General features: G+C 37.6%; 3 protein-coding genes across 4 annotated transcripts; 1 reads left to right on the top strand and 2 right to left on the bottom strand.

Moving 5' to 3' along the window:
• The first annotated feature begins 558 nt into the window (after positions 1 to 558).
• On the top strand, positions 559 to 9665 carry LOC113293344 (nijmegen breakage syndrome 1 protein-like). 2 transcript variants are annotated; one of them, XR_003332242.1, is made up of 4 exons: positions 559 to 645; positions 9001 to 9062; positions 9155 to 9257; positions 9347 to 9665. XR_003332242.1 is itself a non-coding variant. In XM_026542001.1 (4 exons), exons 1-4 carry the CDS (start codon positions 8895 to 8897, stop codon positions 9401 to 9403), a joined length of 234 nt encoding a protein of 77 aa, XP_026397786.1. In that variant the 5' UTR covers positions 8851 to 8894; the 3' UTR covers positions 9404 to 9665. The 2 variants fall into 2 exon arrangements, 1 of the variants encoding a protein (XP_026397786.1); XM_026542001.1 differs by lacking the exon at positions 559 to 645 and adding an exon at positions 8851 to 8906.
• Positions 9666 to 10376: 711 nt separating this feature from the next.
• LOC113295926 (patatin-like protein 1) lies at positions 10377 to 11713 on the bottom strand. The gene is made up of 2 exons (XM_026544252.1): positions 11554 to 11713; positions 10377 to 11287 (listed from the first exon to the last, which is right to left on the bottom strand). The coding sequence occupies exons 1-2, from the start codon at positions 11711 to 11713 to the stop codon at positions 10377 to 10379; spliced, it is 1071 nt and encodes a 356-aa protein (XP_026400037.1).
• On the bottom strand, positions 11437 to 12844 carry LOC113293345. Its single transcript, XM_026542002.1, has 2 exons — positions 11888 to 12844; positions 11437 to 11716 (listed from the first exon to the last, which is right to left on the bottom strand). The coding sequence occupies exon 1, from the start codon at positions 12805 to 12807 to the stop codon at positions 11890 to 11892; it is 918 nt and encodes a 305-aa protein (XP_026397787.1). The 5' UTR covers positions 12808 to 12844; the 3' UTR covers positions 11437 to 11716; positions 11888 to 11889.
• Positions 12845 to 20982: the final 8138 nt, after the last annotated feature.

Below are 20982 nucleotides of genomic sequence, written 5' to 3' on the forward strand. Positions count from 1 at the left end.
AGTTTCAGACATTATCTATGAGATCAGCATCGCATTCAAGAGTAATGGGTAGATTACCATTTTTGTAGATATTTCCTCCGAAGACCTTCATAGTTTCAATCATGCATTTTTGGAATGTCACAAAAATACAATTGAGGCTTTCAGATGCTAAATTTTCAAAAGAATCCTCTACTACCTGAACTAATTCATCAATTGTGTTGGATGCTTCCATATGCTGCAGTGATTGAATAACCAAGATCTAAAACATTAAAATCTGGACTATTTGGTGCTTCCATGGGCTGTAGTGATGGACCTCAAATAAAATGACAAATTTCAAAATAGACGTTCCGCTTCCAAACAAGTCGTTGTATCGTTGTAGTATAGTAGTAGTGGCAAGTATGGTAAGTGTTCGTGCCTGTCATCCGGGTGACCTGTTGTTTTCTTCGATTCCCGGCAACGGCGCTCTTTTCATTTCCATTTTTTTTTACCAGGTTTCTGAACATGGATATTATAGTAATTCTCTCTGAATAAAGTGTTTTCCATATCGACACTTCTTTCTTTACTTCTTCTTCTTTTCCATCTTACATCACATAGCGCCTGCAACTCCACTAAAACCCACCACCATCACCATCACAACAACCACCACCGCTCAGCTAGCAGAACAAGGTAATACCCCCTCTATCTATTTCTCTGTATACTTCCCCTCTCCATTAAACCCTAGATTAAAGTCAGCTGTTTGCTTGACCTTTATATGTACAATCTCTCATAGGGTTTTAAATATTTTCATCGCTTGGATTTTCAACTCTATTTTACTTAATGAACTAAAACAATCTTTAGATTGAATCTTTGTGTAATATTAAACATTAATTTGATATACATGCAAGATTTGATTGTTCGAGATTCCAACCCACCAGCTTCATTTGTGTCTACCACAATCAGAGGAGTGGTGAATTTCAAATGCTTCAGAGCATCCACAGTGGGCGAGTATAACCAAATTTATGGGATGAGATCCTAACACAGTGGGACGGAGTAAAGATCAAATTTGGACCAAAGATCAAATTCCAGACCAAATATGGTCGCGAGCAAATCCCAAATTCTGATATAGTCGGGCGTAACTTCGAAGTACGTTTGATGCTGGGCGTAAATTTAAAGTACGCTTGTTAACGGGCGTAAACCAAATTTACGTATGTTGGTGGGGCGGAATTTAAATTTACGTTTGTTGCGGGCGTAACATAAATTTACGCCTGATGAGACGGACTGAAGAATTCCGCACGTTGCCAGGCGGACACCAAAATTCCGCCTGTCTGGGGCGGACACCAAATTTCCGCCTCTCTGGGGCGGACACCAAAATTCCGCCTCTCTGGGGCGGACACCAAAATTCCGCCCCTCTCAAACGGACATTTTTTTTACGCCTCATCAAAATTATGAAACATGAAATGAAAATTTTTGAACGTTAGAATGATAAATTTTTTCGAACGTTGGCGTTGGAGATTGCGTAGCAGATTTTTGACCGTTGGTAAGATATTTATATCTTTCGAACGTTTGAAATTGAATGTTAATAACGGGTTTATTTTATACCTATATATACCAGATGAATTCCTTTCACATTTTCATATCATTCGTTTGTATTCGGCAACAAAAAAATAGTATCAGGAAGAAAAAATAGTTTCCCATATTTCAAATCATTTTGAAAATTTTCATCGAATCGTTTTTAATGTCAACACCACGAATAGCAAGAGGTCCAAATTTTACGACAATCGAAGATGTCACGATGTGTAAAATTCATTTATCAATATCTCAAGATCCCGGCGTTGGAGCCGATCAATCAGAGATTGCGTTGTGGACTCGTATCAAGGATGATATTGAAGCTCATTTACCGGATAAACCAGAGCGGTCTTGGAGTTCCTGGCAAAAACGATTTCAGGGAATAAGTAAAGAAGTGGCGTTGTTTTCGGCAAAACAGGCGGAAGTGGAAGGTGAATATCATACGGGATGGGGTCCGGAAATGACCGTGAGTATTCTCTCTGTTTTGAAACAATTATTTTCTAATATTGAGATGCCCATGAACCTAATTGTTTTTAAAAACATTAACAGCTCGAAGAAGTAAACAAACGGTTTAAGGAATGCAATCATGGAAGAAAATTTAGGCACGAAGAGTGCTACCCAATTGTCATAGAAAATATAAAATATAATCGTCGATCGACTTTTGTTTTTGATACGACGCACGATTTGGATAGTAGCGTGAATACCGAGGAAGATGGCACTCAAGTCGAGTCCGGTAACGACACAGATAAAGGAGACATAGAGAATACATACCTTCGTCAGATGGGAAAAAAAGCAGCTAAACGACTGAAGACAACCGGGCGAGAGAAATCTACTAGCCAAGAGGAATTGATGGGAATAATTATTACACAGCAAGGAAATTTCAATTCTCATTACCGGGAACAATCAAGATTCAAGATGGAACAAAAAAAGGCCGAGTTTGCACAAAAACAAGCTGAGCATGCGGCTAAAATAGCCAAGGAGGTCGCAGACGATGAATTTCGCATCATGATGATGGATCTTTCCAAATTGGATCATGTACAAAAGGAGTACTTCGAACTTCGAAAGGCTTTAATAGTACGGGACAAAAGGAGCCAATTATAATCGTCAAAACGGGATAGTTCGAACCTTAAGTATTAAGTCTAATAATAAGTGATAATAGTTTTAGTAGTTTATTTACGTTTTAATATGTATTAATTTTGTCATTAGTCGTATTATTATGTAATATTTGGGATTTAATTTTATCTTCATTTAATTTAATCAACTTTAACTTATTTTGTAACATCTTACTTTAATTTACCAAGTGATGAGTATATGAAATAGAGTTAATACATTTCAATAAAATTATTCGTTAAAATAAAATCACATAATATTTTCATAAGGGAAACAACATTTAATTCGAATATTTTGTCCTCGTCTCCAACCTTTTAATTCCCATATTCTGCCCATATATGTTCGATTAAGTCATCGCGCAAGCGAATATGCCTATCTTTGCTGCGCATATGACGTCGGCGTTGCTCAGCTCTAATTTGGGAAAACTCCTCACTGTTGCCTCTTAATATATTAACCGGTGTCGGGTTGCTACGATGATCATAAACATGTGGCCATTCACCGGGTAGACGCTCATCCTCGACTATCATATTATGTAAGATAATACACGTTTTCATGATATAGGCAAGCACATCTGGATTCCACATTCTAGCAGGTTGTTTGATGATTCCAAACTGTTGTTGAAGTACACCAAATCCCGCTCTACGTCTTTTCTTGCACCCTCTTGCATCGCTGAAAATATCTCTTTTTTCCTACCAAGCGGATGTTTAAACGCCATAATAATAGTAGCAATTTCTGGATATATTCCATCACCTAGATAATACGGCATGTCATAAGAATGACCGTTTACCACATAGTTCACCGGTGGTGCTTTTCCCGTGACCAGACTTCGAAAAACATATGAACGGTTCATCACATTAATATCGTTGTTAGAGCCTGGCATACCAAAAAATGCATGCCAAAACCATAGATCATACGACACCACCGCCTCCAACACGATACTTTCGCTCCCTTTATACGCGGTGTAAGCCCCTGATTCGGCAGACGGACATTTATCCCATTTCCAATGCATGCAATCTAGGCTACCTATCATCCCTGGAAATCCTCTATCTTTGTTTTGGTTGAGCAACAACTCAACATCACCAGCCGTAGGTTCACGCAAATATTCTTTCCCATACACATTGACAATCGACTTGCAGAACCTCCGAGTTGCTTCCAACACCGTGGTTTCGCCTATGCGTAAGTACTCGTCTATTGCATCTGCCGCACATCCATAAGCTAACATTCGCACCGCTGCAGTTACTTTTTGATGAGGGTTTAATCCTAAAACTCCACACGCATCGGGCCTTTGCACAAAATATCTGTCTTCGGCTGTAACACCTTCCACTATTCTGTTAAACAATTGTCGACGCATCCTGAATCTTCTGCGAAAAACATTAGGTGGTTGGTTTGGATACGGAGAAAAATAGTCGTTCCACAGAAGTTCAGCACCAGTCTCACGATCTCTTGGTATTTTGATACGAGTTTGAGGCCATTTAGAATTGGTAACAAGGACTCCCATACTAACGGCCATGTTATTTTGCATAATTGCTATTGAATCATCATCCGAGGAATAAAAACTACTATTAGAAGAAGAAGAAGAAGAAGATGAAACAGAAGAACAATAGTGAGCGGTATTCTCATATGCTTCCATATTCTATCCGAATCAGAATAAGTGTGTGATTGTAAAAAGAGTTGGTATTTATAGAGTGAGTGACGGAGATCACATGCTTCCATTTTCCATCAGGATTAATAAATAAAATAACATAAAGTATTTGACAAATTTTGTAAACTGTTTGTCAGTGAGGTGTTTGTCGTATTGAAATGACTAGTCGCTGAAATTTGATAAAGTATTGAACTGACTACTCGCTGAAATTTGATTGCCTATTGAAATGACTACTCGCTGAAATTTGATTGCCTATTGAAATGACTACTCGCTGAAATTTGATTGCCTATTGAAATGACTACTCGCTGAAATTTGATAAAGGATTGAAATAACCACTCGCTGAAATTTGATAGAAATTTGATTGAGTATTGAACTGACTACTCACGGACTACACATAACAAAGATAAATAACATAACAAATGTCTAGTATGACTACACATAACAAAGATAAATAACATAACAAATGTCTAGTATGACTACACATAACAAAGATAAATAACATAATAAATTCAAAGCTAAACCATATAAATAGTCATCACAGGCTAAACATTTCCCGTATCCGGAGGCGCCGATCGCGGTGGGATAAAACCCGTTCTCGGAATGGGCCTGACCGAGGACGTTGAAGATGATCCTTGACTCATAGAACTCCACACTTGTGGGGGTCTAGCGGGGGAAAAGGCGCCGAATCCAATGGAAGGTTGGATGGTGTGTGGCGTTCGGAAAAGAGACAGTTGATACTCCAATTCCGTGATCTTATTATTCTGGTTTCCTATAAGTTCATCTTTCGCTAATAGACACTCCATCCTATCTTTCGTTTCTCGTAATGTAAAATCTCGAAATTGTTTAGTAAAATCAGCATATTCTTGGAATAATGCATAACTATCGCCCTGTCATGAAAAAATGAGATAGATGAGATTTTTTTTTTTTTAAATAAGCAATGTAAAGTTGAACGAACACTTACGGGCGATAATTGTTGTTGTGGTGGAATAAGAACATGTTCATCTGGTTTTCCAAGTTCGGTAGAATAGAAGTCACCGCTGTACCCAAATGTTTGGACCTCCCAATCAGGATGTGTCACATATTTTCTGAAATTAGTAACCTTTTTCCAATACTCTAAATATACTTCATACTGCACAACTTGCACCACCTCGGTTGCATCAACATAACCGTCCGCTAGCAGGAGTTTTGCTTGGTCATCACCCAAATTCCCAATAATTACATGTAGTTTCATGGGAACAGCAAACGAGGGATGGTTTTGCCTCCAACATCTTTCTCCTAAATAAACATTATGCTGTATAACCAAAAAGGGAATATAATTGTAGTGAGTACGTTATTAATTAGATAAACAACGAAAAATAAAAAAACTATGTTATTGACGTTTAATATTAATGATATAATATAAAAAATCATGTCTAACTCACAACGCCATTCCAAGAAAATATCCATCTCGAGTCCGACAGCTTCCTAGCAGACTTTCCCATCTCAGAACTGAGGACGTCGGTGTATGATTCGTCCGACAGCTTCCTAGCAGACTTTCCCATCTCAGAACTGAGGACGTCGGTGTATGATTCCCATGGGTGCCATGTCACTTGGTCAATCGTCAGCTGATTCAGTAAAATCCTACAACGAATAATATCATTCTGACACCTCCTTCCATTCCATCTGGAAATTACAGGCCATTTCTGTTCATTACCGGTCATTGAGATGTCTGGTCGACATATGCCTAGGTATTCATACCCCCAAAACTAGTCCATAAAATTAATGAATCAAATTAATATATCCAAGGAAATAAACTTAAATGAAAATATACTTTACGTTGAAAATTAAAATAAAATCGATTACCAAAATACCTCTAATATTTGGAAGGGCCCGCTTAGTGCCTTCTGTTGTTTCCTACAAGCTTGTCGGAGACCTGCATACAATCTCGAAAAGGCACTACCGCCCCAGTCAAGGTCTTTTATTTTATCAATTTCTTCGAAAGCAGCTAACCATCCAGCATCAATATAGTTCTTTGCATTAGGAAAGAAAAATTGACCCAAAACATACATAAAAAAGGCAATTGCTATTCTTTGGGCGAGGAGAGAATCTTCATTAGCCGCCACCAACTTATCTTCTTTGAAGTATGAGCTTAAATATGTAATTGTAATTGAGTTTGATATCCACGACGCGCCTCTTGTTCCCTGTGTGATATCCGGAAAAATCTTCTCACGGACATAGTCAAATTGGTATAGGCTCGAATCATACGGAACTACATAACCATCACCGATACTCAGTCCAGTTAACATGACCCAATCTAATGGCGTGAACCCCATCTCACCAAATGGAAAATGGAACGTGTTGGTTGTATCCCAAAACCTCTCAACAATATAATCAACAACGGCATGTTGGGTAACGTTACACTCTATGTTCAACAATTTTTCCCACCCCGCTTTTTCAATCAAATATTTAACTCTAGGACAATGTATTGAAATAAATTTATAATAATGAATTACCGATGCCAGACATCCACGATGTTTAAACTTAAATGTTGGTGCGTCTGAAAATGTAATGTCTTCAGTAGCGTGCGGCTTATCATCTTCCACTATAGGAAACCTCCCTAACCCGGGGACGTCGACCTCCTCAATTTGACCGGTAGAGATTAAGTTGTAATCAGCTTCGGTATATTTTTGTCTCTTGTTGGTCTTTTGGCGACCACTAAACCTCGATATAAACTTGTTCATTCTACGCACAAACATGTTAAATACAATTTCATAATTAAAAGACCAATCCACGAACCATAATAGACATAAATTTAACCGAACAAAATTTCAACATCATAAAATTCCATAAACATAAATTTAACCAAAAAAATAATTATCCAATTAACTATATTTATAACTATTTATAATTAACAAAAAATTCAATTAAAATACGAAACTAAATTAACAAAAAGATAAATTAAATTAAATCACGTAACTAAATTAACAAAAAATAATTATCCAATTAACTATATTTATAACTATTTATAATTAACAAAAAAATAAATTAAATTACGAAATTAAATTAACAAAAAAATATATTAAATTAAATCACGTAACTAAATTGACAAAAAATAATTATCCAATTATTAATATTTATAACTATTAAATAAAACAAAAAATTAAATTAAATTACGAAACAGTAACAAAAGTAATAACATTAACATTAACATACTATTGGATTAAGATGTGATTAACCCAATTTTAATAAGATTTGATTAACCCAATATGAATATCCAATTAGTAATAAAGTCTGATTCAATTTTCAACGTAAAAACCCTAAATAAATTCGAACAAAAAAAATAAATTAAATTAAATCCATAAACTTCCTAGCAGACTTTCCTAATTTGGGAACAAAAAATACAATACATGATATTATTATTACACAAATTGAATAAAGAAAGTAGAAAATACATACCTTATAATGGAGTTTTTAGGGTTTTTGTGGAGTTTTTAGGGTATCTGTACGGTTGGTAGATGGGAATGGAGAAGAAGAATATGAACTGAAGAGGAGCGGTGAAGCAAACAAGAATATGAACTGTGTAAGAATATGAACTGTGCAAGAAAATGAACTGAGAAGAAGAAGGCTCGTGTAGAAGAGATGGGTTGTGGTTGGGAAGGAGAGGCGGTATTGGTGGAAGGTGCGGTTCATTAAGATTACGCCCGATTTGATCGGACGGACAGGAGAGTACACCATAACCCTAAACCCTAATGAAAACCAATCATACGGAAATTTTGGTTACGCCCGTCTCAGGCGTAATAATATTTTACGCCTGACAAATTCATCACGCGGACAGAAGATGTCCGTCCGTACAATTCATCACGCGGACACCAGATGTTCGCCCGTCTGATCTCACACGTGCTGTGTGACCGTGTTTAACTCGGACGGAATTTAGTTTTACGTTTCTTCGAGCGGTCATTTGGAATCCGTCTGATCAACGGGCGGAATTTAAGATTCCGCCCCTTACCAAACGTAATTTATATTTACGTTCGATAACAAACGTGATTTATATTTACGCCCGTTTGAAACGTAATTTATAATTCCGCGCAGAAATGAAACGTAACTAATACTTCCGCCCGTCTTCATGCGTAAAATTGTTTTACGCGCGACCAAATTTGGTCTTCTCCCCATAACGTCACAATACAGATTAAACTCATATTTAGTCTTTTTTTTTTGGTCTTTGATCTTTGAGTTTAGTCGTACCATTGCAGTCGCTCTCAGGAGAGTAAGAGCCTATACCTTCCTCCCTCTCTGACCTAAGTACATTTCTTAGTAGACAAGTCCATTTTCGATATGCCTGTTGATTTATATCAGAACCAACGTTTTTTCAACCAGGACCTTGTGTATTTTGTTTTGACTCTATAGCACATATTAAGTTCCCAAGTTTGTACAAAATGAGTATTTTGAGTTCTTGATTCAGATTAAACTCAATCTTTTACCGTAAAGCTTTTAAAAACTTTTTTCGTTGTCAACTCAATCAATTAAAGTGTGTCATATCCTTTGACTTTCTCTTTCTGCATAGAACTTTGTTATAGTTGTTGTGTTTACTATTGTTTCTTTTATCGTTGTGGGATTATCATTGGGATTCTTCTGCAATTGAATGTTTGTGCAAGTATGTCATAGATGAATATGCAAATTTAATTTGCTCCTGTATTTGGAAACAATTGCGTTCTAATAGTTAGTGTCTTGAATTTATGTACTTACAGAGAGAGACAGAGTCGGGAAATAGCTACAGATGTCTGATTCCATTCTCAAAGAATCCGTACAGGTTAGTTTCTCATCGTCTTGTTTCTTTCAGTCATTTCCCAGGAAATATGTGTGCATATAATTTGAGTATGTTATATCTGTTGTCTGTAATAGGGAATCTGAGTATGGGAGCGAGGAAGTAGCTGAACATGTAAAAGAAGAAAAGAAGCGGAAACAGATGGAAGCAATTTCTGAGGATTTATTCAATAATGATAAGGTATGTGATGGATTTATTTTTAGCATTACGCATCCTGTTCTCGACATGTTTTTCCCTAAGACTGTTCTTTCTTGGATGGTTCTTGTTAGTCCCGGAGACGTGGAGCAGCTGGTACTTCTATTCGCGAATTGCTTACCCGTGGTTGATGGAGTTAAACTGACTTAACAATGTTTCGAAGTGTAAAGTATGGTTGATGGAGTTAAATTGGCTTAACAATGTTTTGCACTTCGAAGTGTAAAGTAAGCAAGATAAGTTTTGTTACTTGTATCTTGTATAGTGACTGGTCTTCTTAAAACTTGTGACAATTACCATCGTAATCTAACTAGCTACATGTACTCACATTACCAAGTTCCCATGTTATCAGTTTTCATTATGTTATTTCCAAATAGACGAAATACAAATTCTTTCTGTTCTAATGTTTGCTGCATTTTTAATTCAATTTGCTCTGTTTAGTCGATTCTATCGTATTTGTGTGTTTGATATTGTCATGTAATGGTGTTTGTTCTCTATTTGGTGTACACGAATAACAAAAAAAATCAGATTGTCAAGTTGTTGGTATTTGTGTGCTGTGAGTCTGTGTCATAAACATATTGAATGTGTGCACGTAGAGTTTTTTCTGCTCCGCACCAAAACACTCGTATCAACACCATAATAAGTTTTACCTCCTTCATAAAATTCGACCAATCACCCATACAGGCTTCAAAATCTCTCATTTTCTGATCTCCCATCTAATAGGGCGCCACCCACATTCAGGCATCCCAACTATCACAGAATCAAACATAGACTCACGCAAAAGAAAACAATCCATCCACTCAGAGACAATAACATCAACTTTCTCAGGTGAAGTAATACCTTCCAAAGAACCCTCAATGACGTCCACTACATCTTGAAGATTATTAGCTTTATAACAAGTTACTACATCTTGAAGATATTAGCTTTATAACAAGTTCATGCGCATGTTCAGATGAAAACGAATGTTGAAAAATGGGAACTAGCCAACATTATAATCAGTTTTTCTTCTAACACAACTAGGTTTCACAGCTAAAACATTACTGCCTACAAATTCTCTAGATAGTGGAATCAAAAAAACTGAAATTATGAATGCAACACCATCATTGCTCAAGTGTGACGACGAGCTCTACGCTCAGTAGAAAGCAACTCGGCAGCTCTGGAAACTGCCTGCTCATTGGTATCGCCACGGAATATATTTGCTTGATCTACAACATTTTCTAGACAACCGGTTTCTACATTCTCTTCTTTTACCTGTTCCTTTAACAAGTCTTCGCTTACTTGGACCAGAGCTCGAAGATTCTCCTTTGATGCGACGTCCATGGAAGATACTTCACTGGCTTGGTCACTTGTGAATATGGTTTGCATCCGTAAGTAGTGGATGCGATCACGACCAAGTAATTGACGCAGAAGTGAGATGACGGTGTCATTCGTGTATCTCACCATGTCATCTTGAGCTGGCCGGAATAAATCTGTGAAGCCAACGGTTTCTTTTGCCCAATGGTACAGTCCCCATTTAGCTGCACTGACAGCGGTGGTGTCCTTCTTTTGAGCCTTGGCCCGGGTGGATGATCCGGTACCAAGTGAAATAATCAGCACTTCACCATCTCCTCCTCTGCCAAAGAGTTGCGGGTTTCTGCTAAGAATTCTGGTAAGCATATTATAGCTTATATTCAGGGGATTATTGGCTGCTATACCTCCATCTATAATGTTATATTCTTGAATTTTTTCCACTTCACCAACTTTAGCCTTGACTTGAAAATGGTGAGGAGGGAAATATGTGGGCGCCGCAGCAATGCACACATCAGATAGTAAGGGATTTTCCATTACACAGTCTTTAGCCTTATCGGTTGAGAAGATGCATGAGGTCTTTTTCTTCAAGTCAAAATCCGTGATTGCAATCGGCGTGATTGTCTCGCTCATGCGAGTTTGTCCAAGTTTTTCTCTTATATATAACTTTGTGTAGGTACGATGCATTATACAGTGGCCCACGTATGATCCGCTGTATCCATGTGGCCTTGCTGAAATATCATGAGAGCAAAAAAAAAAATCAACTTAGTAACATCATATGATAACTATGCAAAACATTGATCAAAACAGCACTTCTGGCCAAGGATAGAATGTATCTACAATGTTATGCAGTTCATTCGAAACAACAGTTTCTGGCTCCTTGAAGCTGATAAGCAAGCTGTAATCTTGTCCTCTTAATTAATAAATTCTTTTTCAATCAAAAAACAAAAAAAAAAACAACCATACAATGCTTGCCGATTCTTCTCTGGAAATATACTTGCTCCGTGATCAAAGTAGAAGCTATTGATTTCTTGTGCAGTAAAACGTGCATGGTTAGTTTCATCAGGTGCTGTTAACATAGCAGTAATCAAGCCTCCCGTGCTTGTTCCGCAGATCAGATCGAAATAGTGGGCAACTCTCGCCTCAGGTCCATCCATCGCCTACAAGTGACAAATATCTTTCTTTTATCAACCATTACAAATCATTACATGCTGGCAAAAGAAACTTATGAGCAGGAGCCAAGCTCATACAAGAAAAGAGCAAAAAAGAACAACATGCAAGCCATAAAACAAACACTCTAACGATACAAACTGCGGCGAGACAAAAGGCACCTTCAATATTTCTTCTTTGCTGATTTCCTTTGTCCTCTGCCTAGCAAATCATTGCTCAGCTCACTCTTCAAACCTAATTTTTCAAGCTCCCTTTCCTTCCTAGTTTTCTGGTGCTTATCCGTTATTTCAGTGAAGATGCTCCTTTTTTCCTCTTCTGTAGCCCCATTAGATGCTCCTAACAATGCAGAGAACTTAAAAAGTGCATCTACCTGTTTAGAACTAGTCTCCTTGCTCCTTTCTTCTCTTGAAGAGTTTATAGCGTTTTCTGCATCAGATTTTTTCTTTTCTATTCCTGCAAAACGGACCTCCCCTGGTTCACTAGTATTTTCAATGGAAATATCTTCCTCCACAATTTCTTCCTCACTTAAGTTAGCAAAAGGCATTTCAGAATCAAGAATGTTGTAAGGGTTCTGAAGAACTGTAGATTCCTGCAGTACCTTTTCTCCTTTTTTTCCAGATTTCTTCTTCTTCTTTGGGTTTATCCAATTTCCTTCAGCTGGTTTAGGAGCCAAATCCAGAACATCATCCCCTTTAGCACTTTCTATTCTTTCTTGAGTAGAGTTCGAAGAATTGTTGATTTCAACCACTCCCATTTGCTTCCCAATACCACCCCCTTGTTCAATTGTGACATTCTCTTCCCTTGTTCCTACATCTGCAGTATCAATTGGGATACTAGGGGCTCTCTTTGGAATCCAAATGGTTTTAGTCTTCGGTGCAAGTTTACACTTACCACTAGGATGACCAAAACTCTTACAGTGAGTACAAGATGGGGGTTTCCATGGATACTCTGCCCTAACCACAAACTTTTCATTATCAATTCTGTAAGGAATCTCAGCTGGATAAGTACAATCAGTATCGACTTCAACACATATTCTCGCAAAATTCATCCTAGTCTTCAAAGCTGTATGAGAATCAGTCATAATAGGTCTGCCAACTACACTAGCTAATCTTGCAAAACCCATCTCATTCCAAAGGTGAATTGGGACATCTCTTAGATTCATCCATATTGGGACTGAACGAATTGAAGCAATCTGTTGTTCAATAAAAGGTGTCCAAGGTCTAACTATGAATAAACGATTAGCAATGTAGATGGAACCAGACTATAAGATTCTTGTTCTATCTTCTTCTTGAACAAACTTAAACAGGAAAACATTTTCTCCATGAATAGTCATGGAAAAATCTCCCTTAGTTTTCCAATTCAAGACTAATTTTTCTTTCACAAAAGCAAAATCCAATCTCCTCCCCAAAAAATACCCAACTACTAAATCAGCACAATTATCAATTTTAGGTTTACATGGGTGTATTGGATTGAGATTTATTTGGATATTTAACAATCCTAAAAACTCCTGGGTATTCAATTAAGATATGTAAGAAATCATTAAATATTCATGGTATTCAATCAGGATTGTTTTAGATTCTACAAATATCCTAGGTATTCAATTTATCCTAGGGGGTTAGTCCACGAGTGAGTTTGGGGGAGTTTAATGTATTTTGAATCTTGAGGATTTTGAGGGAGTGTAAGAGAGTATGGGGAGTTTGAGAGAGTGTGGTGTTTTGAGTGTGGGGAGTTTGAGAGACTCTCAAGAAATCTCTACTTTTTTGAGAGATTTGGAGTGAGGAAAAAATACACTATAAACTCCCTAGAACTCCCCAGAACTCCCCCAAAAACACCAACTCCCTAGCATTCTAATTTTAACGACTAACAAGGAGTTTGAGAGTTTCTTTCAAACTCCCCTACGACTAACAAGGTTTTCTAGGGAGTTTGGGAGACTCTTCTAAACTCTCCCACGACTAACAGAGATTTCGAGAGACTCCCCCACGACTAACAGGAAAAAACCAAACTACACCCAACTCCCCCAACTCCCTTGAGGACTAACACCCTATAAGATTTCTTAGGATAGTTAAGGAACAAGATATATATGGATTCTTATGGATATTTGTAGGCAAAATATGTATGTTATTATCTCATATCAATCTTAACCCAAACCACAAGAGTTTCATGGATTCTTATGGACAATTTTTTTTTATCACAATATGCTATGTTTTTCCACCACCACCATTACAAACCACCACCACCACCACACACCAACCACCACCAGACAACCACCCCACACACCAACCACCACCCACCACCACCACTCCACCTCCACCACCCACCACCACACGCCCCCACCACACCACCACACCACACCACACACACCAACCACCACCTCCACTTCCCACCACCACACCATACACACCAACCATCACCGCCACTACCACACCACACCACACACACCAACCACCACCACCCACCACCACCTCCACCCACCACCTCAACTTTTGGATATTTTTTTAAGGGAATCATGATGACCTTGTTTTTTCAAATAAACTTACTAATTGATAAAATACTTCAGTTTTTTAAAATCGAACTATTTCTAAGGCAATCCATTATAATCCAGAATCATATATCTATAAGAATCTTAAAGATTCTTTAAGAAACATTATAAATCCACTAGATTCTGGTAAAACTAGTATCTAATTTCATTTAGATAAATCATGATCCAATATACCCCTGTTAAGTGATTGAGGTTTAAGAACAATAACTCTTTACCAATAATCAGGACCTGAAGGACTCCCCCTATTAACTATCTTACTCTATATAGCTCGATATCACACAGACACACTATTTACTCAGTCATATGTTAAACACCCAAAAGGAAAGTTTACTCAGACACACTGTTTACTCAGTCATATGTTAAACACCCAAAAGGAAAGTTTACTCAGACACACTGTTTACTCAGTCATATGTTAAACACCCAAAAGGAAAGTTTAAGAAGCATTAACAAACAATATTCGGAATAAAAGTTTTACCTGAAGTTCCTTCTCCAAGAGTGCAAGCGTATGCGACGGAATAACTCCTCTAATTCCCCCACCATCTATGCACAAAACAAGCTTATTATAGGGGCGGCATGGTTTATTAGAGGGGCGGCAGTGTGATAGTAATGTCCCTCTAGTTGGTTAGGGGATGTCCAAAAGGGAATGTTAATTGACTAGATTACCCTTTTTTCTTTAAATGGACTAATTTGTCCCTCCTTTTTAAATTGAAAAGACAGAATTATCCTCCATCATATTTCAACCTAATTATGAATGAGTAAAGTAAAATCAAAATCATTTTTTTTCTTTCATCTTCTCTACTCTTCCATGGTAACCGTAAGGGAAGCTTCCACCATTAAAACTTCATCGATTGATTGGCGATTCCCAACAGTACTAATCGTTGATTAAAGTCTATAATAGAGATGACGAAGAAGAAGAAGAATGACGAAGATTCAACGGCTTCAAATCAACAAAATCCTTCAACCGGTGAAGAACCCAAAATTCCAAACTCCTCAAGTTGAGAAATCAGGATTAATGACTTATATGAGGTATGTAATCAAAAACCCAGTTATTATTTTGTGTATGTTCAATTCAAGTGTATTCTATATCAAAAATTAGGGTTTTAGGTTCAAAATTATAATTTGAATTCTGGAAATGAGGTTTCTACGGTTGGTATTGTTTCAGTTACCAACCGTATCTGAACTGTTTGATGCATATACGGTTCGTAACAATTGAAATCATCAAAAATAACGAACCGTATGTTTTAGGGTTTGAGTTTTTGTGCAGATACGGTTGGTACGGGACACCCTATTACGAACCGTATTCCTTCCTGCATGTTAATTTTTTTCTAGTCGGTTCGTAACTGTGAGTTCGTAACCAACCGTTTGTGTTATACGGTATGTAATGTTTGTTGATTATCAACCGTACTTTTGAGTTGTGTGACGTATAGAATTTCATTCTACGGTACAAGAAATTATGAACTGTATAATAGTTACGGCACGTAAGTATCATTAGTCTCCAACCGTATGTCGTCCTGATGCTCAAACCAATTTCAAAGTTGTTATACGGTTGGAGACGAAACCAAAGTTACCAACCATTTCTTTTACACGGTTTGTAACTTTGAAAAATTATGAACCGTATCTTTTATACGGTTTTTCTGGACATCTCATTACCAACCGTATGTTTTGTGTTTCAATATATTTTGAGTTTCTTTGTTTGTATCTTGTTTGTTCAACCTTTAATAAATCATACAAATGTATTGCTTGTGTAGGAATCCTGATAGGGTTAAGAATAAAAGAGGGAATAACTAAACTCCAATTGGTCATATACCCACCCCTCGCGGTGACAAGCATTTAGGGGTAGATCATAGAGGTGACCATGTGAAGAAGAAGAATCAGTTTGAGATTAGGTTAAGAGAAACATCTGTAAGTAACTCTGGGGTTGAATTAGAAGGAGGTGATCATAATGATCAACAAATTGAGGAAGAAGAAGTAATTCCTCATGAATCCAGTGAAGAGGAGGAAGAAGAAGGAAATAATGAAAAGGAGGGAGAGGAAGAAAGTGATGAAGATGAGGAAGAGGAAGTAAATGATGAAGAGGGAGTACAAAACAAGGGGAAAGAAATTGTCGTAGCTACAACTCTACCTCGAGCCAAACCAGTTAAAGAAAAGAAGCCGAGAAAGGAACCCGCACCAAAAGGGTTGCATATTCCTACAGGAAAAGATTTGATGTTGCCACAGAAGAAGAATAGATGTCCCTGGGGCGAGGCACCATATAAGTCCTCAATCTTATTTGGTTATACCAATTCCTGGGACGCAAAAGTCTGTGCGACTAGGGTATGTTTCTCTTAACACATTGTTATAATTTATTTCGATTTTTTTTCGTTTGTATTTATATATATTTCATTAATCTTAGTTTAACAAAATATGTTTGTATTTTTTTAAGGATCATGCAAGGGCGAACAAATTGCTCAAGCGTCAAAGGGCTGGTTATTGGCCAATAGGTAAAGAATGTGGTGATGTTCGTACTCTAATGGCAGCTTCAGGATTAGGGCCTGGAATTGAGCATAACCAATCGGAGTATGATAGTGTTATAGTCTCTGCCTTCAGGGGAACGATTTTGTCCAGAAACCGATACGTTTCGTCTCCCATTTGGAGAGATAACAATAATACCGGATGATGTAAAGCAAATTCTTGACTTGGAAGTTGAAGGAAAATTTTTGTATGAAGGTTTCGATAACAACATGTCTTCGAATGATCTTTATAGCCTTGTTAAGGAAACACTTAGGTAGGATAAAGACGAGACCGAGATGGAGTTTATGTTGGCTGGTGGTTATGACCCTTCGCAACCAAACAAGGTTAACAAGGTAAAGAATTTGTTGTTGAATAATTTGAGGACGAAGTTTGGAGACACCCTCAAAAAGCAAGAGGCAGGTGAGGTGATAGATGAAACAAGAGCTAGGCGTACCGCCACAACGTATTTATTGTATTATATTGGGATCGTATTCATGCCCGATAACTCGGGAAATAAGGTGAATGTTCATTACCTACAGTTGTTGAAGGATGTGAACAAGACCAGAGAGTATTCGTGGGGCACCGCCACGCTTGCATATCTACTTCAAAGTCTAAGAAAGGCCTCGAGGGTTGGAGATACTGAAATTGTTGGGAATGTTGCGCTCCTAATGGTAAGTTCGGTTACATTTTATCATTTTTTATTTTATGAATGCTTGTTATATTTATCTTCTGTAGTCATGTCTCAATTGGTTAAATTGTTTTATATTTTTATAGGCATGGGTGTATGACCACTTTCCGAGCCTGAGACCTCCTACTGAATGGGGAGAAAATGATCACGGACCTACAGGAAAGGAGTTTATCTTCACTGGTAGACAATTGAGGAACAAAGAGGCGAAGCTCATTCAAATGAGGGAGGAAATAGACGCTTTCACCGTTGAAGATGTTATCTTTGACCCCTATTTAAGGATTCAAAATGGAGTTGATGTTCGTCAATTCACACCGACCACAGGCTACAATGGACCATTGTATCATGCCACCGGTTATGTTATGACCAATCCTCGTCGAACTCTACGTCAAATTGCTCATATTCAAGGAATTGTCGTTAAGGAAAACTTCAAATTATGTCAGGAGGGATCCGAGACAAAATGCCCCACTATTGTACTCAACTACCGCCCAACTCCGACGGTTGATGTTTGGAACAACCGCCATAAAGAAGCATACCAACTCGCACTTGGATAGGCAACGGCTTGTAACAAGACGAAGGAAGCCGTTGATGATTACACAGATTGGTATTATCATTTTGGTCATCCACATGTGATTAATAATGATCCGGAGGCCCAGCCACTTATTCAAAAGGCAATAGAAAAAAGGTTGGTTGCCGAGGCGAGCAAAGAGACAAAGGGACTATATGGTATGACTTGGAAGAAACTATATTTCATGTCGGTAAGTAACTTTGTTATCCTCATGACTTGGAATTTATTTCTAATTTATATTATGTACTATGGAATAATCTCTTAAGACACTTTTTTATGCGTGAATAGAAAGAACGAGGACAAAAGTTTGCTAATAGATTGACTTCATGCATCCGTGCTGGAGGTGTGATTGAACCTCCTGAACAAAGGACCTTACAAGAGCAAATAAGGTACATGCATGATCCAACCCGGAAGGAATTTCATCCGTGCGAGTACTAGACGTAATCAGCCGTCATCTAGCAGCGAAGAGACGCAATTGGAAGAGGATTTTCATGATGTGGGTACTAGCCAAAGAGGTGGTCGTTGTGGTCGTAGGGGTGGTCGTCGTAGTGGTGGTGGTCGTCGTGATGGTCCTCGCACTCGTGGTGGTGGTACCACCAACAAAAGAGGTCGTGGTCGCAATGCTTAATTATGGTTGTGTGACATTTGATAGCAAGACAACTTTTTATTTCTTAGCTTTGTGTGGTTTGTTTTTTAGTTTATGGATATTATGAAGAACTAATGGTTGTGTGGTTAGTTTTTGTAAGTTTTTAGCTTATGGATATTATCACAAACATGTTATGAATTGTGTGGTTATGGATTTTAGCTTATGAATTACTTATGAACTGTGTGCTTAGTTACTACTTGATTTACAAAGAAAATGTCAAGTTTCAGGGTAATATACGGTTGGTAATGAGTTACCATTACAAACCGTACAATACCTACGGTGTGTATTTTGTTTGAATTACAAACCGTAGGTTACCTACGGTGTGTAATGGAAACCCATTACCAACCGTATTTTACCCTGAAACTTTTGAAATATGGTGAAGTTGGACATATGAAACTTACGGTTGCTAATTCTTTTATCTTACAAACCGTAGGTACCCTACGGTTTGTAAGTGTTTTACTTTATCAACCGCATAATATCCTGAAACTTTTGAGTTTTTGAGAGGACACACATACGGTTGGTAAAGAATAAACATCATCAACCGTAACTCTGGTATAATTTTTTTTGCAGAGTTACGGCTGCTAATTGTAACTGAAAAGTGACCCGTAGACCTGTAACTGGTTTTTGATCAGAGTTACGGTGTGTAACATTTGATAAACTTATCAGCCATAAGTTATATACGGTTTGTAATAGTATTTTAGTTACCAACCATAACTTTATATTTCCTGGATATTCTCTACCTTATCTACCGAGTTGTCTTTGTCACATTTGAAAATATAGCCATTGAAGCCTTCAACGACTCTATTTTCAAAAAATAGATCCGTTACAAAATAAAAAAAAATAGAATTTATATATATATATGCTTATCCTCCTTACTAGAAGTTACACCTCCACATGAATCATCTCCTACCTTAAACTAGATTATGGCTCCAAACCCTGAATTTACATTGGAAGAAGATTTATTATTTGCCGCAACTATGTTCTATGCTATCCAAAAAGAGGAGAAGAACGACGTCAATGTGATTTTGTGAGTACAAGTTATTTGATAACTCTTTTTGAAAACTTTTGTTCCGAAATAGGTAACCCTAATCACCGCGATGGAATTATGTTGTATGTTTGATATGCAACTATTCGGGATAACGTTGAAGAATTTTATGGCATTAGTTCGTATTATGGGTCAAATACGATTAAGGGGTGAAACTGACGCTGAAGTTTTAGAGAGCTCTATTCAAGAATGGAGACGATGGAAAAGGTTGAGTTTTCAATACTTACCTCATTTCCACATCCTTAAAGACTTTTATCGCACTCGTAGACCGGGATATTAATATCCTTTTAAGTCGCACACATGAATGAGTTGTAATGTCATTTATATTTGTAATGGTTCAATGGTTGTAATGTTTATTTAGTAATGAAGATGGTTTAATGGTTTTAAATGACAATGGCAGCTATAATTGGTTTGTGAAGGTAGTTACGGTTGGTAACAATCTTATAGTTACCAACGGTTTGTAACTTAACTGTTTTACAAACCGTATATTACACTGAAGCATGAACTCTACCCAAATTTAATTTAACAAAATACTTCATTCATAACGTGAATCAAATAGATATGATATTGTCACTTTTAATCACATCAAATTTAGTCAAAATACCAAAACACAAAATGTAAAATGTTTTTCACCACCCTTCACAACATTTACGCATCTTCGTCGTCGGTCATAACTATGAATTGGGATGGCAAGGAATGCATAATAGCCTTCCATAATTCAATCCTATCCTCAAATAGATTGCACCAAGACTTGGGGAGTTCACCGTCACAATCAAATTCCATCCTCAAAGGAGGTAATAGGCTTCCTTCTTGCAAATGGAGGCCAATATAATGATTTCCATGCACATGCCCCATTACAAATGTTTTTTTTTTGTTGACAAATCTTCGTCAAACGGTATTCTTGTTGGTGCAAATGTATAACTCATGTCTCTGGAGATTAAATGAATGACGCAATTGAATGCGTTGGCGAGGAGTTGTCCACATATAGGCATGCGCATCCAATATTCGCTTGTCAAACATACATTGCCGATTAACCGCCTTTCCCATTCCGCGAAGCTCTCATTTAATACCTCATCACTTTCATCTCTTTCAACTCTCATCATTGGCTCATAAAAGTCGTGGTGACCACATAGTTCCATTAAGCATTTTTGCCTTGCGTAAGTAACTTGGTCACAACCCCACCCTTTCGCGTCTTCAAAGGGTCCAAGTTGATCCACGACGACGTGGTAACCACAATTCCCATCACCATGAACATGGTTTGTGGCCTTGATATAATCACGAAT

Source organism: Papaver somniferum, chromosome 7, assembly GCF_003573695.1.
Source record: "Papaver somniferum cultivar HN1 chromosome 7, ASM357369v1, whole genome shotgun sequence".
NCBI classification, from domain to species: Eukaryota; Viridiplantae; Streptophyta; class Magnoliopsida; order Ranunculales; family Papaveraceae; genus Papaver; species Papaver somniferum.